We start from the raw sequence: 14,304 nt of genomic DNA, 5'->3' as shown, positions 1-14,304 counted from the left end.
ATATGATTTAGTAGACAATTTGCACTTGCCATCGCCTCTTCATCAGGCCAACAAACTTTGTTGAGGTTCTTTAGTGTTATTCATTCAACCTTAGATGTTAGGAGAGATGGGTCTGATCCTTAGACCTATTAGCCCCTGGATCTTCTCGGCTAAGGCTAGTTGTTGATTTAATTCATGCATTGTATCGTTGATTTACTTTATGCATTTGATCTTTTATAGGATACGTTAGGTTCTCTCGCTTTGTATATACGTACTCCAAATCTTTTGACCTACTTGTGATCACTAATTAGACATAAATATAATTATCCTATCTTATCTTAATCAGGGGAGATTCTCTTTTATATATATTCAAAATTCTGGAGGGCAATTTTGCGTGATGGCCGTCCTAGTTACAGTTAACTGGTAGAATATTCTGGGTGAAATACAAAACCTGTAGAGTATAAATCGGAATATTACGTAGGTACTGACGTGGAATTCTGCCACGTAACGAAGGTCAATGCCAGGCGCCTGGTCGGCCCCCTCTGCTCCCTCGTAGCAGAGGATAAAACAAAAAACAGAGATGTGGCAGAGAGATCCAGCGATCGATTCCCTTCCTGATCTGTTGGAGGCTAGAGACCAGAAAATCGAGCAAACCATCCATCAATGGCTTCTGCGTTATCTGAATTACTGCGCACGCAGTCAACACTCTTTATGCAATCGGATACTCAGCTTGTTAATTCTTCTTATTGTCATTCAATGCCACTCCGGACTAAGCTAAAGCTTTTTATCAACTGTCCCAGACGAAGACCAGCGTCAAAGGTCATGATATCAAATCTCGCTATCCTAATTTCTTAAACATTTGGCTTTCTTTGGACTGAATTTGCGCACGAATTGATAATTTTGTCATTGCATCAATCATTGCAGACGGAGATCCGAGCGTCCTTGAGAGTGCAGACTGCTGATGACCTCTTCGACGAGACGCACAGGCGGTTCGTTAAGTTGGTCGAGTAAGTACCCGCTTGTGATGTTTGAATAAATGTAGCAAAAAAGAAGAGAAATTTGCAGTTATGGCTTTTCCAAACAAATTCTATTTATCTGTAATCAAAATAAATTTGCTGCATGCCTTTGTTGAGTGACAGGTTCCCAGGACTAGAATAAAAAGACAATCTTTTCTGTACACTTGCAATCTCACGTTTGTTTGTAAATTTGGGAAACTGATGGTTTTGTTCTGACATTTCTGGATCACTCAAATTAAAATTTTTATTTTCGAGCCAGCAAGTGTGGCTAAGCCTCACACATCCTGGTTTGCAAAGTAGACAACAAAATTTTTAATGCGAGTGATCCCAAAATGCCAGAACAAAATTACTCTTCTCATAAAAGCCTCCACTCTGAAACTGGTGGTTGTGAATTCAAATCCTGGGTTGGAGACTAGAAGAACTGGAAACCCAGTTATTCAGAAAGCTCGGATGAAAAAGAATTGTTATTGTGTCATGGCTGATGTCTCCCGCTGGAGTCTTTCCAGGACATTTTGTTTAGTAATGGAAAGGAGAATAGGGTAGCGGATTTGCAAAGTCCTGGGAACATTTTGGTAGGATAATTTAGGGTTTTGCTGTGAAAATAAATTGAACTGGTTGAAATATTGTAATCCATAGTTGAAAAAATGTGATACAATGATGATAGGATGCGAAAATCAATGAATGCTTCGAGACAAAGAGATTGCACATGCACTTATTATCAGATCCTAGTTCCCAGTACAACAATAACTGGGTTTAGATAGTTGTTATGCAACGAATCGATCCTAACTTTAACTCAAATTGTCATCCAACTGGACTCTACACTTTGATATTGCCAGAATTTAGGTTTAGAACTTAGCGTCTCAAGTCACCATCTTTCTATTGAATTAGAATGGTCCCCAGCAGAAATTTCGATCGAAAATGCAAGTTCTCCTTCCTTTACGCGTTGCCTTTCTAGGATAGACTGGCCTCAAGGCCTTCTCATTTGGCAGGACCCGACTGATTGTTTAGGGGGCTTTTCCTTGATAGGCAGTTAAACTTTATAGATTCTGTAATTTCAGTACCATATTTTCAGCTGATTTTGAATATATAAGGCATTTTCCGAGATAAATGAAAACAATCAGATAATATCAAAGATTTTCAAACTGCTTGATTGCCAAAAACCACAAAGTTTCAGGACTTACAAATTTTTTCCAAAGAAAACATTGTGGAATCACTCCTTCCCCAGAATATCCTGATGGAGGGTGCCTCAATCACCAACCACAATAGTTGTTTGTAATCGCAAGGGACTTGACCAGATTTGAACCTGTGACCGATAGCCTCCCTGTTGGCAACATGCCTCATGTGGATGGTTCAACTGATTGAGCTAACCCTCGAGGCTCAGTACTTGCAAGTTATGTAGAAGGTCATTACCCCTGAAGATCAGCGTAGATTCTGCTCAAAATGTCGTAGTTTTAAGAACCATTCCGCAGTCTTAAAGCCCAAAGGCAGGTGATGGATAATTTTGACAGCTGTGAAAGCCTAAATCAATCCATATGTGGAACATTTCAATTTTGGCAAGCTGCCATGTACACAAAGTTCAAACTATGACTTTTATATTATGGCAAAAATTATCCTCTAGCAACAGATCTTCCTAGCTAAGAGAGGTGTATAATATGGGATTACAGAGGCTTCTTAGCCATTCCTACACTTACAAGTGCCATAGCTTTTGGGCAGCTGCTTGTCATTGGTCTATACTTGGCTGTATACATGAATATATATATTATATCCATCGGAGGAGTTTCCTGTGCAGGAACTTCCTCCCGTGGATATACGCTCGTGCATACACCCATGCCTTTTGCAACAATTTTCTGCTGTGGGTCTGTGTCCTGCAGCAGGAAAGAGATCTGTTGCAAACTTCAAAACCCCTGAAATGGGGTAAATTGGATATGGAACCATTGTTACGATGCTTTGAAACAACCACTTTGTTAGTCATAATTTACTTGGGAGCATCTTTTTTCTTCTTTCTTAGCATAAAGTGTTACTAGCGCATGCTCACATTAATGGCCATTATGGATGCTCAGTGGCTCAAGTTAATGGCTGTCATTATGTATGCTCACATTTATGCCCCACTCACTAATAAGATCCATTGTAACTACACCTATTTATAGCGTTTAGTAACTCCCAGTCATAAGTGTCACTCTTTGAGCATTGAAAATCTTATTAAAAAAGTGGGATCACTAGCTGTAAAATGGTTGGATAAGTAGCTATAAAATGGCTCTTAGGCATTAGAGTAGGGGTTTATGGGAAGTGTTTAATTGCAGGTAATCTGGAAGAAACTATTTGGCCAAGAGCTGTATCCACACGGTCTTGGATTTGATCTGAGTTGATTTCCATAGCTCTTCAAGAGAGTTTCAGAGTTTATGCTTGAGGATTGTGAGCGTTCAAGTGTTGTTACTAGCAGCTACTGTTGGTTTTTTCGTTTGATGTTATTACTGAATTACTGCTTTTAGTGCTGAATTTACTGTAATTATTGTTATTTGTTCTTTTACTATTTCTTGTTACCCTTATATTCGTTTCGGATCTGATATTAGTTTCCAAGTTTAAGATTTCTGTGCGAGTTTCATTTAGTTTTTTTTTTTCCCTTTCTTTGTAAATCAAGTATAAGTTAGGTTCATAACAGTGGGATCAGAGCCATACTTTCTCTGCCTCATGGGAGCAACACCAACATGATAGATGTTAGGGTTGTTCGAGTAAACTTGACTCGGTCAAGTTACCTATGGTTTTGGGCTGCAGGTTTATGGGCATCCATGGTTTTTTCCCATGGTTTTCATCTCTGATGAAGCTTATTTAAAGGATGGATAAATCAATGGTAAATTGTCTTGGTAGCCACTGAGAACAAATAACAAGTCTCGGTGGCCACTGGGAACAAAAGAACGGTGTCTTTAGACACCACCATCTCTTGGGGCTCTGTGATCTCAACACCTGGTATCAAAGCATGTGTATTAGTAGTGGCATGGATGAATGTTTTTAAGGAATATCTCTTTGATGAAGTCTAAGGAAAATTTAAATTACATCAGTTTTCAAGAGTCGAGAGAACAACCCAGATTAAGTTATGAATTGAGCGAGATATAGAAGCTGAGAGAGTGGTCATATGGATGAAAATAACGGAGATGGAGTAAATGGAGCTATATACAGTGAAGGAGCCAGTGTGTGATGTGTGAACACCCTAAGAGTTTTGGTCCAAGTTGTGAAATCCTGTGATAGGAAGGTGTATTCCCTTAGGAAGTTGTAAGACCTGATGATGAGGAAAACATGTTGTGCGGGAGCACGCATAGTTGTAAGGCCTTAAGAGCTTGCTTAGGCATACATGTAGTGCAAGTGGCGCATGGAGTTATCAAGCTGTGGAATGGACCACTTGGAGAGATACTAGGGTGACAGGTGTACTGGTATCTTGGCTTGATGGGGGGAATGTGAAATCTCAGGTGAGATGGTTGCTGAACCATGTACACGAAAAGATATCCTAGATAATTGGCGGATACAATGGCTAGTTACCCATGTAATCTGGTAGATGGAAACTTTTTTATATGGACTGCAATAAAAATGAATGGGACCAGGTCAATCTCCCAGAGTCAAGTTTAAGGGGGGGATTGTTAGGGTTGTTTGAGTAAACTTGACTCGGTCAAGTTACCCATGGTTTTGAGCTCCAGGTTTATGGGCATCTATGGTTTTTTCCCATCGTATTCATCTTTGATGAAGCTTATTTAAAGGATGGATAAATCAATGGTAAATTTTCTTGGTGGCCACTAAGAACAAATAACAATTCTCGGTGGCCACTGGGAACAAAACAACGGTGTCTTTAGACACCACCATCTCTCAGGGCTCTGTGATTCCAACAATAGATTTATTTAGATGATCCAAAGGTGGAGAAGTTATAAGAAAATATATAGAGCACTCACCTATCTTCATTGATGACTATTTAGGCTTCTTGGGATGTTATGAAGTTTCTTAGAACCTATTCCTTTTATGAACTTGAATGCTCTAGAATTTGAGGGTGCTTTATCGACATTATTTTCAATTTTTGTTAATGTTGGTGATAGAGAGGAGGTTTTGGATGAACCATAAAGGGTTACAACAATGCATATTGGAAATACTGTTGGGGATCGTGATCAAGCTATTAAATCACAAACATACATTTGAGATGGTCTGAATTATTAATCAATTCAAGGTAGTTTCTGACAGGTAAGTTATATTTTAAATAATAATTTTTTAAGGTCATGGACTCATGACCTAGCCAGACACCAAATTGATGTATAAGACCACCTTGTTTGTGGGACAAGGGAATCTTGCATGAGCGATTTGACTACTTAGTCTATGGACATGTACATAAACTACTTTCCTCTAGGTTAGAAATTGTGACCACTGAGGATAAAACATGGTTTTAAATACGTGCAACCATTTCTAGATCATGTGCCTTATAGGTACTTATTATCTGAAGTACAACATACATCTTTTGATTCTTTGGTTGAACAAACTTCCAAGTAGTGTAAGGATATCATAGCAAATGCAAGCATAGTACGACAAAGGGATATATTTCACGAAGACACCAAGGAAGACAATTATGCTACATTAACTAAGGAGGTAATAATAGCACGAAGTAGCATTTAAGCAAGACTCGAACAGGACATGTCACTCACATTAAATATTGTAATACAAAAAGTGTTGAGAAATCTATATAGCAGCACTTAGGGTGATTTCTCTTATTTGATAATTTCTTGTGATATTATATTAACTTCTTCTTCTTGTTCTTATTATCAATGTTCCACCAAGTCTTCGGGATGGGGAGACGCGGGTGCAGGAGACGCACAAAGGGGATGTGTGGGAGAACCCTGAAATTTTAGGGAAATTTAGGGGAGACGGGGGGACGTCGAGGTATATATAATATAATTTTTAATTATATATATTATATATATGTATATAATTTTGAAATTTTCATGTTCATATTCATTGTTCAATAATGCTAATTCATCAAGATTCAATACCATAAGATTCAATATGAAATATTCAAATACAATGTACATTGATCCATATCATTCATCAATCATCAATCATCATTCTATAATTTACATTGAATCATTGATTTAAAAATTAAATTGAAAATTGAAAATTCATCATTCATCATTCATCATTCTAGTCTTCTAGATTCTAAATTGAACACTAAATTAAAATTTTCAATTTATATAACTCAAAGTTTCAAACTCAAAAATAGTTAAGAGTGAAGAGTCGGTCATCAATATCTAGTGTCACAACTCAAATGTTAAAACTTAAAAGTAAAAATGGAAAATGAACACTAAAAATAAAATCAACTTCAAGGACTCAATCTCAATGATTGGTCCTCTACATCCATCTGCTGCATGAAGTCATCAGGAACATCAATGGGAATGTCATTATCTGAGTCAGAGTCACTCTCTTGAGTAACCAATGGAACTCCAACCAAACCATGCTGCAACTCATCTGGTCCATCCTCATCATCTATCTGTGCACTATCCTCTAGATCCACATCCCATCGTGTTGCTGGTCCCCCCCGATACTCTGGTGTCTTCCTATGTGCAAGACGTAGAGAACTATGCACTGCAACTAGCTTCTCTGCTCTCCTAGAGGAAAGTCTATTCCTCTTGATAGAGTGGATGAGGCTATATGTGGACCAATTCCTCTCTGCTGTAGAGGAACTAGCAATCTGAGACAATAAGCGAATAGCAAGATGTTGGATCTCTGGAGCCTCATCCCCATGCATGGTCCACCAACCAATGGGGTCAGTCTGGCCTAAATCATTGCGATCTTTCCTTGCATCCGGCTTGTTGAAGGGACCACTGAGACTTGCAAATTGCATCCACTGTCTCCTAATGGATCTCCCTTCTTTTGAACTATACATCTTTGTAATGGCTGCTCGAAATCCCTTTTTGACCTCTGGATCTTCAATGGGAAGCATTCTACCACTTCTTGCCACATACCATTTTGGGTTGAGTGCATATGCCGCCATGTGCAAAGGTGTATTCATTCGATCCCACCTACGCTGAATAATGGGTCGAATCTGAGTCGTATAGAAATCTAAGGAAGGATCTTTCTCACGAATGGCCACCCTTACTTGATCCAACATACTATCAAAAGTCTCATAGATTTCTCCAAGAGTAGGAGAATCTGTGTCAGTGTAGCGAATGACCTCAACTACAGGACGTAAGAGTGACACCAAATAACCACAATCTGTCCACCAATCATTATCCAATATCTGAATCCTGATTTTCTTCCCTTCCTCTGTCTTGGATTTTGCCCATCTGTTCCAATCTGGAGTCACAACCATGGCCTGCAATGTTGACTGCACCTCCAACATCCTCTCTAATAAAAGAAAATAACTAGCATATCTGGTATCGGTAGGCTTGAGGAATTCCTTCCTCGCATGAGACCTGTAAATGGCTAAGGAGGTGTGGTGATTGCAAATAAACATTTGCACATTTCTTGCAGCTGTTACCAAGTTAGATACCCACTCAATTTTGCCAATGTCTTTCAATGCATTATTGAGTGCATGCACACAACAAGGGGTCCAGAAAATATGTTTGTATTTATTCTGAATCATTAATCTTGCTGATCTACACACTGCCGCTGCATCTGTCACAACCTGTACAACATTTGTAGAGCCAACCTCCTCTATAGCATCACGAAGAAGCTCAAATTGGAAAGCTGCATCTTTGCGCTTTCCAGAACAATCAATAGCTCTAAGAAAGAAAGGCCCCTCTCGGCAAGTGACTATGATGTTGATAAGTGGACGTTTGGCAATGTCTGTCCACCCATCCATAACAATAGAACAACCTTCCCTCACCCATGTCTGCCTCAAAGTTTCCTTTTGCACATTAATATTGGCCACTTGCCTTTCTAATATCACTGTCCTCAACTTATGTTCACCTGGGGGCACATATGAGGGTCCTGCTGTTGCAATTGCCTTGACCATCTCCTTGTAGTAAGGAGAACGACTAACATGGAAAGGAATTCCGTTGGCAAAAAGAAATTTGCCAATGGCATCATCTGTATCATCACGGTTCAACTTACTGTACATCCCTGCAAGAGTTGGTCCCACTGCACAAGAGCGGGAACCCTTAGTCCCAATATGAGATGGTGGAGGCATATCTTTCTTTGATTTTCTTCTTGAGTTTGTGGCTTCATTAAAATTTTCTTGAGGTTGGGCCATGACATTTTTGCTTGAGAACATGCCCTTTGCATCTGCTGCCATTTGCATTCTCAAGAGCTCTGATTTTTGCAGCAGTGTTAAATGTGAACATATGCTAACCCCTTTGCCACCTACACCCAAAAGATGCATCCTGAGATGACTATAACTCCCAGCCCAAGAATGGGCACAAATGTTGCATTTCCAATGGCGTGTCCCACCTCTTGTGCTTCCCGGTTTTGGTTGGGTTGAAGAGCCAGTGATTTTGGTAGCATATAGTAAAAGAGGTTTGTTTGGATTGAATGTCCCCTTTGCATATTCTGCCAATGACTTTGATGGGGTTGGAGTCGTTGAAATGACATCAGCACTAGCTGTACTACTGACATGGGTTTCATTCCTTGTTGATGGCATTTCAGTTTGAAGAGGACTCCTTGTTTCAGTTTGAGAATCATATTCATTTTCAGTTTGACTGTAACTGCCACTTTGGTTGCTGTCACTCATTTTGCAAATAGTTTATTTTGCAGATTTTGTATTATTTAATGCCCTGCAAGAAGGGTTTGCTTAAAAAAAATTAAAATTTAAACGGTGAATTTAACAAACAATTTAAATTTTACAGTTCTGAGTTTAAAAAAAAAAAATTAACAGTGAATTTGACAAACAATTGAATTTACAGTTCTGAGTTTTTTAATTTTTAATGCCATGTAAATGAGAAAACTTCAAAACTTTAACACTGAAACATGAAAAAAAAAATAAAAAAAAATTGCAGTCAAACTCACTGTGTACAGTCTGGAGCAGCTGCGTGGAAGTTTGGAACAGCGTTACACTTTCCAGGCTTACAGTTACAGCAAAGATGCCGGCTGCGTGGAGGGCGATGGTATAGCAGCAATGCTCAATGCGTGGAGGGTTTGGTAAAAGTTAAAACAGTTTAATAATAACATTAAATAATACATGGCCTGAACAGTGAAGGCTGAATCGAATTAAAATTTTTAACTTTAGACCAAACAAAAATTACCAGCGGCAGCACGCTGTTTCAGTTTCAGTTTTGAGATCTGCCTTTGTCACAGGTCTGTATCGGTCCTTTTCCCAGGGCTGAGACTGAGGTCCAATAAGAGTATGACAGCAGTTCCAAAGTGAAAATAGTAAAATACTGCTCCAAAAAACAAACCAGAAATTATGACAAGAAAAGCCCAAGACTTGTGAGCAGAGAAGCCCAACGAAACCACCTCAGAGACAGCAAAAAATCCACGAAATTACTTCACAAAATCACCTCAGAAACGAGTTTTTCTTGTTTGAATTCGGTAGTCAAATGAAGAGGCCCAGCTTCAATATATTCAAGATTACGCTGAGTAGTTCATACGCTGCCGCCTGCCGCCTGCGTGGGAGGATGCCACTGCAAGTTTGCTGAATCGTTGAATCTTGATACGTTGCCGCCTGCCGCCTGCGTGGGAGGATGCCACTGCAAGTTTGCTGAACCGTTGATACGTTGCCGCCTGCCGCCTACGTGGGAGGATGCCACTGCAAGTTTTCAACCTGTTACGTAGCTGCTAAGTGCTGAACCTAACAACAACTGCTAAGTGCTGAACCTAACAGCAAGCCGCTGCGTGGAGAAGAGGGAGGATGCGCTGAAGCTTTGAGGAGCAGATGGAAGAAAAAAATGCGTTGAGGTAAGAGCATAATGAATGGTGGCAGAGTGAAAACTTGAAAAGTAGAGTTAACCCTAACTTTTCAATGCTAATGTAATTTTTTATTTGTAATTGTTAATTTAGTTTATTTTTATTTTTTATGTTTTTTTAATAAATTAATTTTCATTTTTTTTAATTTTTTTTTTGGTTTATAAAGGGTATGTTGACCACTACTGGTCAACTACCCATGCAGTACACCCCCTTTTCTTCGCAAAAAGGGGTAGCACTTGATCGACATGTCCGTGCCATTCTGCAGTCATCGACAGCTTCATCAATTTATGTTGTAAACCCAGTCTGCATGTATAAATTGTAAATAATCTTAGCAGATATGAGTCGTGTATGTAAATTGCCTAGGTGGACCTAACTTTGTAATGGTAATCTACGTCCCGGAAGGTTTTTCGTCTCACCGATCCATGATCGGCAGAGTTTTCCTTCAGCCTGACCACAAAGCCGGGATGGATTTTGTCATTAGAATTTTAGGAGAATCCTAGTGTGTTAATTTGCTAGATTATAGTTGTGTTGCAGAACTGAGTGGTTTATGAGGGTCTATGATAAAGGGATTTTCCCCCTTAAGATGTAAATTGTAAAAGTCATGATGTAAAGTGTCTTGAGGGTTAAAAAAAAAAGAATGTTTTAAATCCCCTCATAAGTCTTAAGTCCTAGGTCCTAGGAGATTTTTCCAAAGACCGAGTTCGAGGATCCATTTTAAAATGAATTAAAAATAAAAAAAAATAAAAAAAAATAATAATAATAAATAAAAATATATATATATATATATATATATATATAGAATAAAATAATAAAAATTATAAAATAAAGCAAAAACCCTAAAAAATAAAATAATAATATTTTGAGTAAATACATGCAAAATTTCATTTTTTAATGAATTAATAATTTCGACGGATGAGATTAAGAGATGTCTTGATCCTCATCGACGGTTGAGATCATTTCGACATGGATCACTCGAACTAGCCGTTGGGATCTTTTCCTTTAAATAGGGTGCTAGGAGTCATTTGAGATGGGATCTGTGAGTCTTGTACTGAAGAAGCTCTCTTGCAATTTGTTTCTGGTTAATAAAAGAAGACTTTGGGGTCCAAATCTTGCTGGTGTTACTCTCTGGAAGTGCTGTGAGCTAATTTATTTTCTACATATTTTATTTTTCGGCCATTAATAATAGCTTATTGTAGAGTATTGTGAGCACAGGTATCTTGTTCACTTGCTAGGGTTTGAATGGTATTAGGGTTTCTGGAGTAATGGCAGGTATCTCCATTGCTTTTTGAGATCTAATATTATTTTCTCTCTCTTTATTGATGGTTGAAGTGAGCCGTGCAGGAGACCCTTATTGAAGAAGATTAGCGGGTGTTTGGGGAAGTTCTCGGCTGAACCAGCCAACTCCCGCAAGCAATTTTCTTGCTGAGCCCAGCTGGTTTTGATCCTGGGTCTATCATTCAGTTTATTTTTTCTAATTTGCATGAGAAAATTTCTGAAGTTCTTCACAGTAAAATCTGAAATTTTCGATAATATTACTGTTGTTATTGCTAAATCTGGCTGTTGCAGAGTCACAAAACTGTAAATAATTTTTCCGAATCCTAGGGTTTTATTTTTTTTTTTATTTTTTTTAGGGTTCTGGTTGCTTGATTCATCGCTTTCAGGTCGCAGATGCAGTTTTTGTGGTGAGTTTCAGTGGCCTTTTCTGAGTACTCCGTTCCATCTCTGCGTTGGCATAGTGGTGCATACGGTGAAATCATCAGTTTTCTTCTACGTGAGGCGATTTCCGAATTGGCTGTAGCATGCTTTTTTGTTCATCGATGCTTTTGCTTTTACGTGGGTTCTTCTTGGATGCTTAAAGAATATCTTCGCCAAAAAGAAAAAGCTCTCGAATTTGAATTCTCCTTGCTCACGGTTTATGCGTAGCCTTTTCCGATCAGAATAACAGCAAGTTAATTTCTGTGAAGGGTGGATTTGTAGTGAAGCCCATCTGCGTCCCCTAGATATGACTGTCCTTTCATGCCTTGGCCCAATCGTATAGATCTTTGGTAGAATGAAGACAGTGGAAAGCCCTGCGTGTTTAGTGGAACAAGTTGTTCAACGCCGCCGCAGCATCCAGTGCGATAACGACTGTGCATTCCTGCGTGTAGTCATCAGGATTGCTCAGCGTTTTTTCCTTCAATCGCCTCCGTCTAGTGCCGGAAATCGCATACCTGCGGACTTGTCTCAGGATTTATTTGTTGAACCCATCGTTTTTGCGTGACTGCAGTAAGCATTGCGTAGAGGGTATCCAAACTGTAAGTTAAAAAAGGGAAGCGTATAGCGTTTTTTTTTTTTTAATGTTTTTTGATTGCTTAATTTTATGACATATACATTTGCGTAGTTGTTTTTAGGTTTAGTTTTAGTATAGGCTCATTTATAACTTTAGACGTAGGTTAATTTTAGATTTAGGTTTTGTTAAGTTATAATTAGATTTTAGTTTGTTTTAGTTTATTTATTTATTTATTTTAATTAAATTTTGGTTTTGTTTTAAAATCAAATATAAAAAGAAGAGGTTTTCATTTAGGATTTAAATTTTTGATTTAGTTTGGTTTTTTTTAGTTTTGATTTTAGAATACGTTTTAATTTAGATTTTAATTTTAGAAATAATATTTTTTATATATATAGTATTTCTTTTTTAGGTTTTGGTATAGTTTAGATTTCTTTTAAATTTATTTAAAAAAAAAATAAAAAAAAAGGTATAAAATATTGTGGAAATTTTCTTTTTGCCAGATCCAGTTTTTCTCGGGAAATTATCATGTTGTATTTTTATGCTGAGATTTAATTTTTTAAGTTTGAATACGAATGCAATATCTGGTTAATGATTCATGATTTGAGTGGTTGTGTAAAGCATTCATCTTTTTCAAAATTCTCAGTTACTGGATATTGTTATTAAGCTTTGGTCACCATAAGAACGTTGTTGTTTTAACTGATATCTTGCGTCGTTCTAGTCGTTTGATGATAAATGATTGCTGTTCATGGTCTATATTTCTATATCATCTAACAAGTAATCGTTTAAATATCAATCTTTTAAGGCACTGGTCTTTTAACTTCTAAATCCTTTTAGTGCTTATCATATCGTGTCTCCCAACCAATTGGTCGACAGTTGGTCTTTGTCATTTCATAGGGTCTACCCCCCTTAGCCGCGGGAGACAGGCTTAAACGGAGGGATCGGGGATCAGGGTGACAGCGCCCGGTCTGAGCGTTGTCGTGTCAATCTGTGCGACAACATTTTTTGGCGCCGTTGCCGGGGACAGAGTTTTTTCTGTCCTTGGTTTATTCGACATTTATCATCATCTTTCATCTTTCTCATCTCTCATTTGAGCTGGCAGATTCAACATTTTTTTGGCATCATTTGGATCTTATCTTTCATCATATCAACAACTTCTCTTCGTTTTGTTTCTTGTTTGGGTGGCGACTCCATTTTCTTATTTTTCCCAGACAAGAAGTCTTCCTCATATCTGCTTGTTGGTTGCTTTCTGGATCTCAGAATCAGATTCATTGTTCAAGTGGCGACTCCACTCCTTTCATCTATTGATTTTCTTGAGCAGAGATCTCGTTCTATCATCCCTTATTATTCATCATGGATTATTCTTTTAAACCATGTCATTTTACTGACCGTCTCCATGATTTTCCGGAGGAGGCCATTTCCAAATTACCTGTGTTCTCGGGTGGTGATTCAATCGCTGTTAAAAGGCATCTAGGCTTGTTGGCTCGTATAGTGATCATATATTGTAGACCCCCTCAGTTTAATCATGAAGATATCAAAATGCGTCTTTTTGTCTTTTCTTTAGAGGGTGATGCTTTGAATTGGTTTAATAATTTTCCTAAGGATTCTTTCACTTCTTTACAAGACATTGTCAATGCTTTTAAAGATAGATATGATAATCCAAACAGCTTGCCTTCTGCCCCTAAAATTGTGCAACAGAATGAAAGTAATTTGATAAAAGGTCCAGCTGTCGGTGAAAGATTCCAAGACGATTCTTCATATCAGAATGTGTCATCCACCTGTACTATTTCAGATCAAGTCCATGATAGTGGAAAAGCAGGGACAAATGACAACGAAAAGGAGGATCAAAAGCAAATTATACAAGAACTAATGATGCTGGTAAAAAATATGGAGATTAATCAAACTAATTACGTCAATGATGTGAGAACTTTATGTACCCACCTTGAAAAACGTAATAGGGAGATGGAGATCATGCAAAATCAGCATGCTAAAGAAATTGAGGCCATAAAGACTAATCATGACACAGAAATTAGTTTCATGCAAAGCAAAATGTCAGGCTTAGAGGAAAATATGACGACCATGAAAGCTGATCATGATAGGAAAATTAATTCTATGCAAAACAAGTTATTAACTATGGATGAAGAAATGACTATCATGACGTTTGATCATAATAATCAG

At 38.1% G+C, this 14,304-nt stretch overlaps 1 protein-coding gene across 2 annotated transcripts in view; it reads left to right on the top strand.

The window, feature by feature from the left end:
- The first annotated feature begins 474 nt into the window (after positions 1 to 474).
- Positions 475 to 14,304, top strand: part of LOC149237930 (carbonic anhydrase 2-like) — a 192,251-nt gene continuing 178,421 nt past the window's right edge. The window contains exons 1-2 of one of the 2 annotated variants that reach the window (XM_089372849.1): positions 475 to 798; positions 904 to 986. In XM_089372849.1, the coding sequence (XP_089228975.1) occupies positions 643 to 798; positions 904 to 986 (239 nt within the window). In that variant the 5' untranslated portion in view covers positions 475 to 642. The remainder of the gene's footprint in view (positions 799 to 903; positions 987 to 14,304) is intronic. The other variant, XM_089372850.1, reaches the window with a different exon arrangement.

The sequence above is a fragment of the Pinus tabuliformis genome, chromosome 8 (genome assembly GCF_031772625.1).
Source record: "Pinus tabuliformis cultivar Carrire ecotype Pingquan chromosome 8, CPIR1, whole genome shotgun sequence".
In the NCBI taxonomy this organism is placed as follows: Eukaryota; Viridiplantae; Streptophyta; class Pinopsida; order Pinales; family Pinaceae; genus Pinus; species Pinus tabuliformis.
Note: the sequence above shows the minus strand (reverse complement) of the source record. Positions and strands in the feature narration are given on the sequence as shown.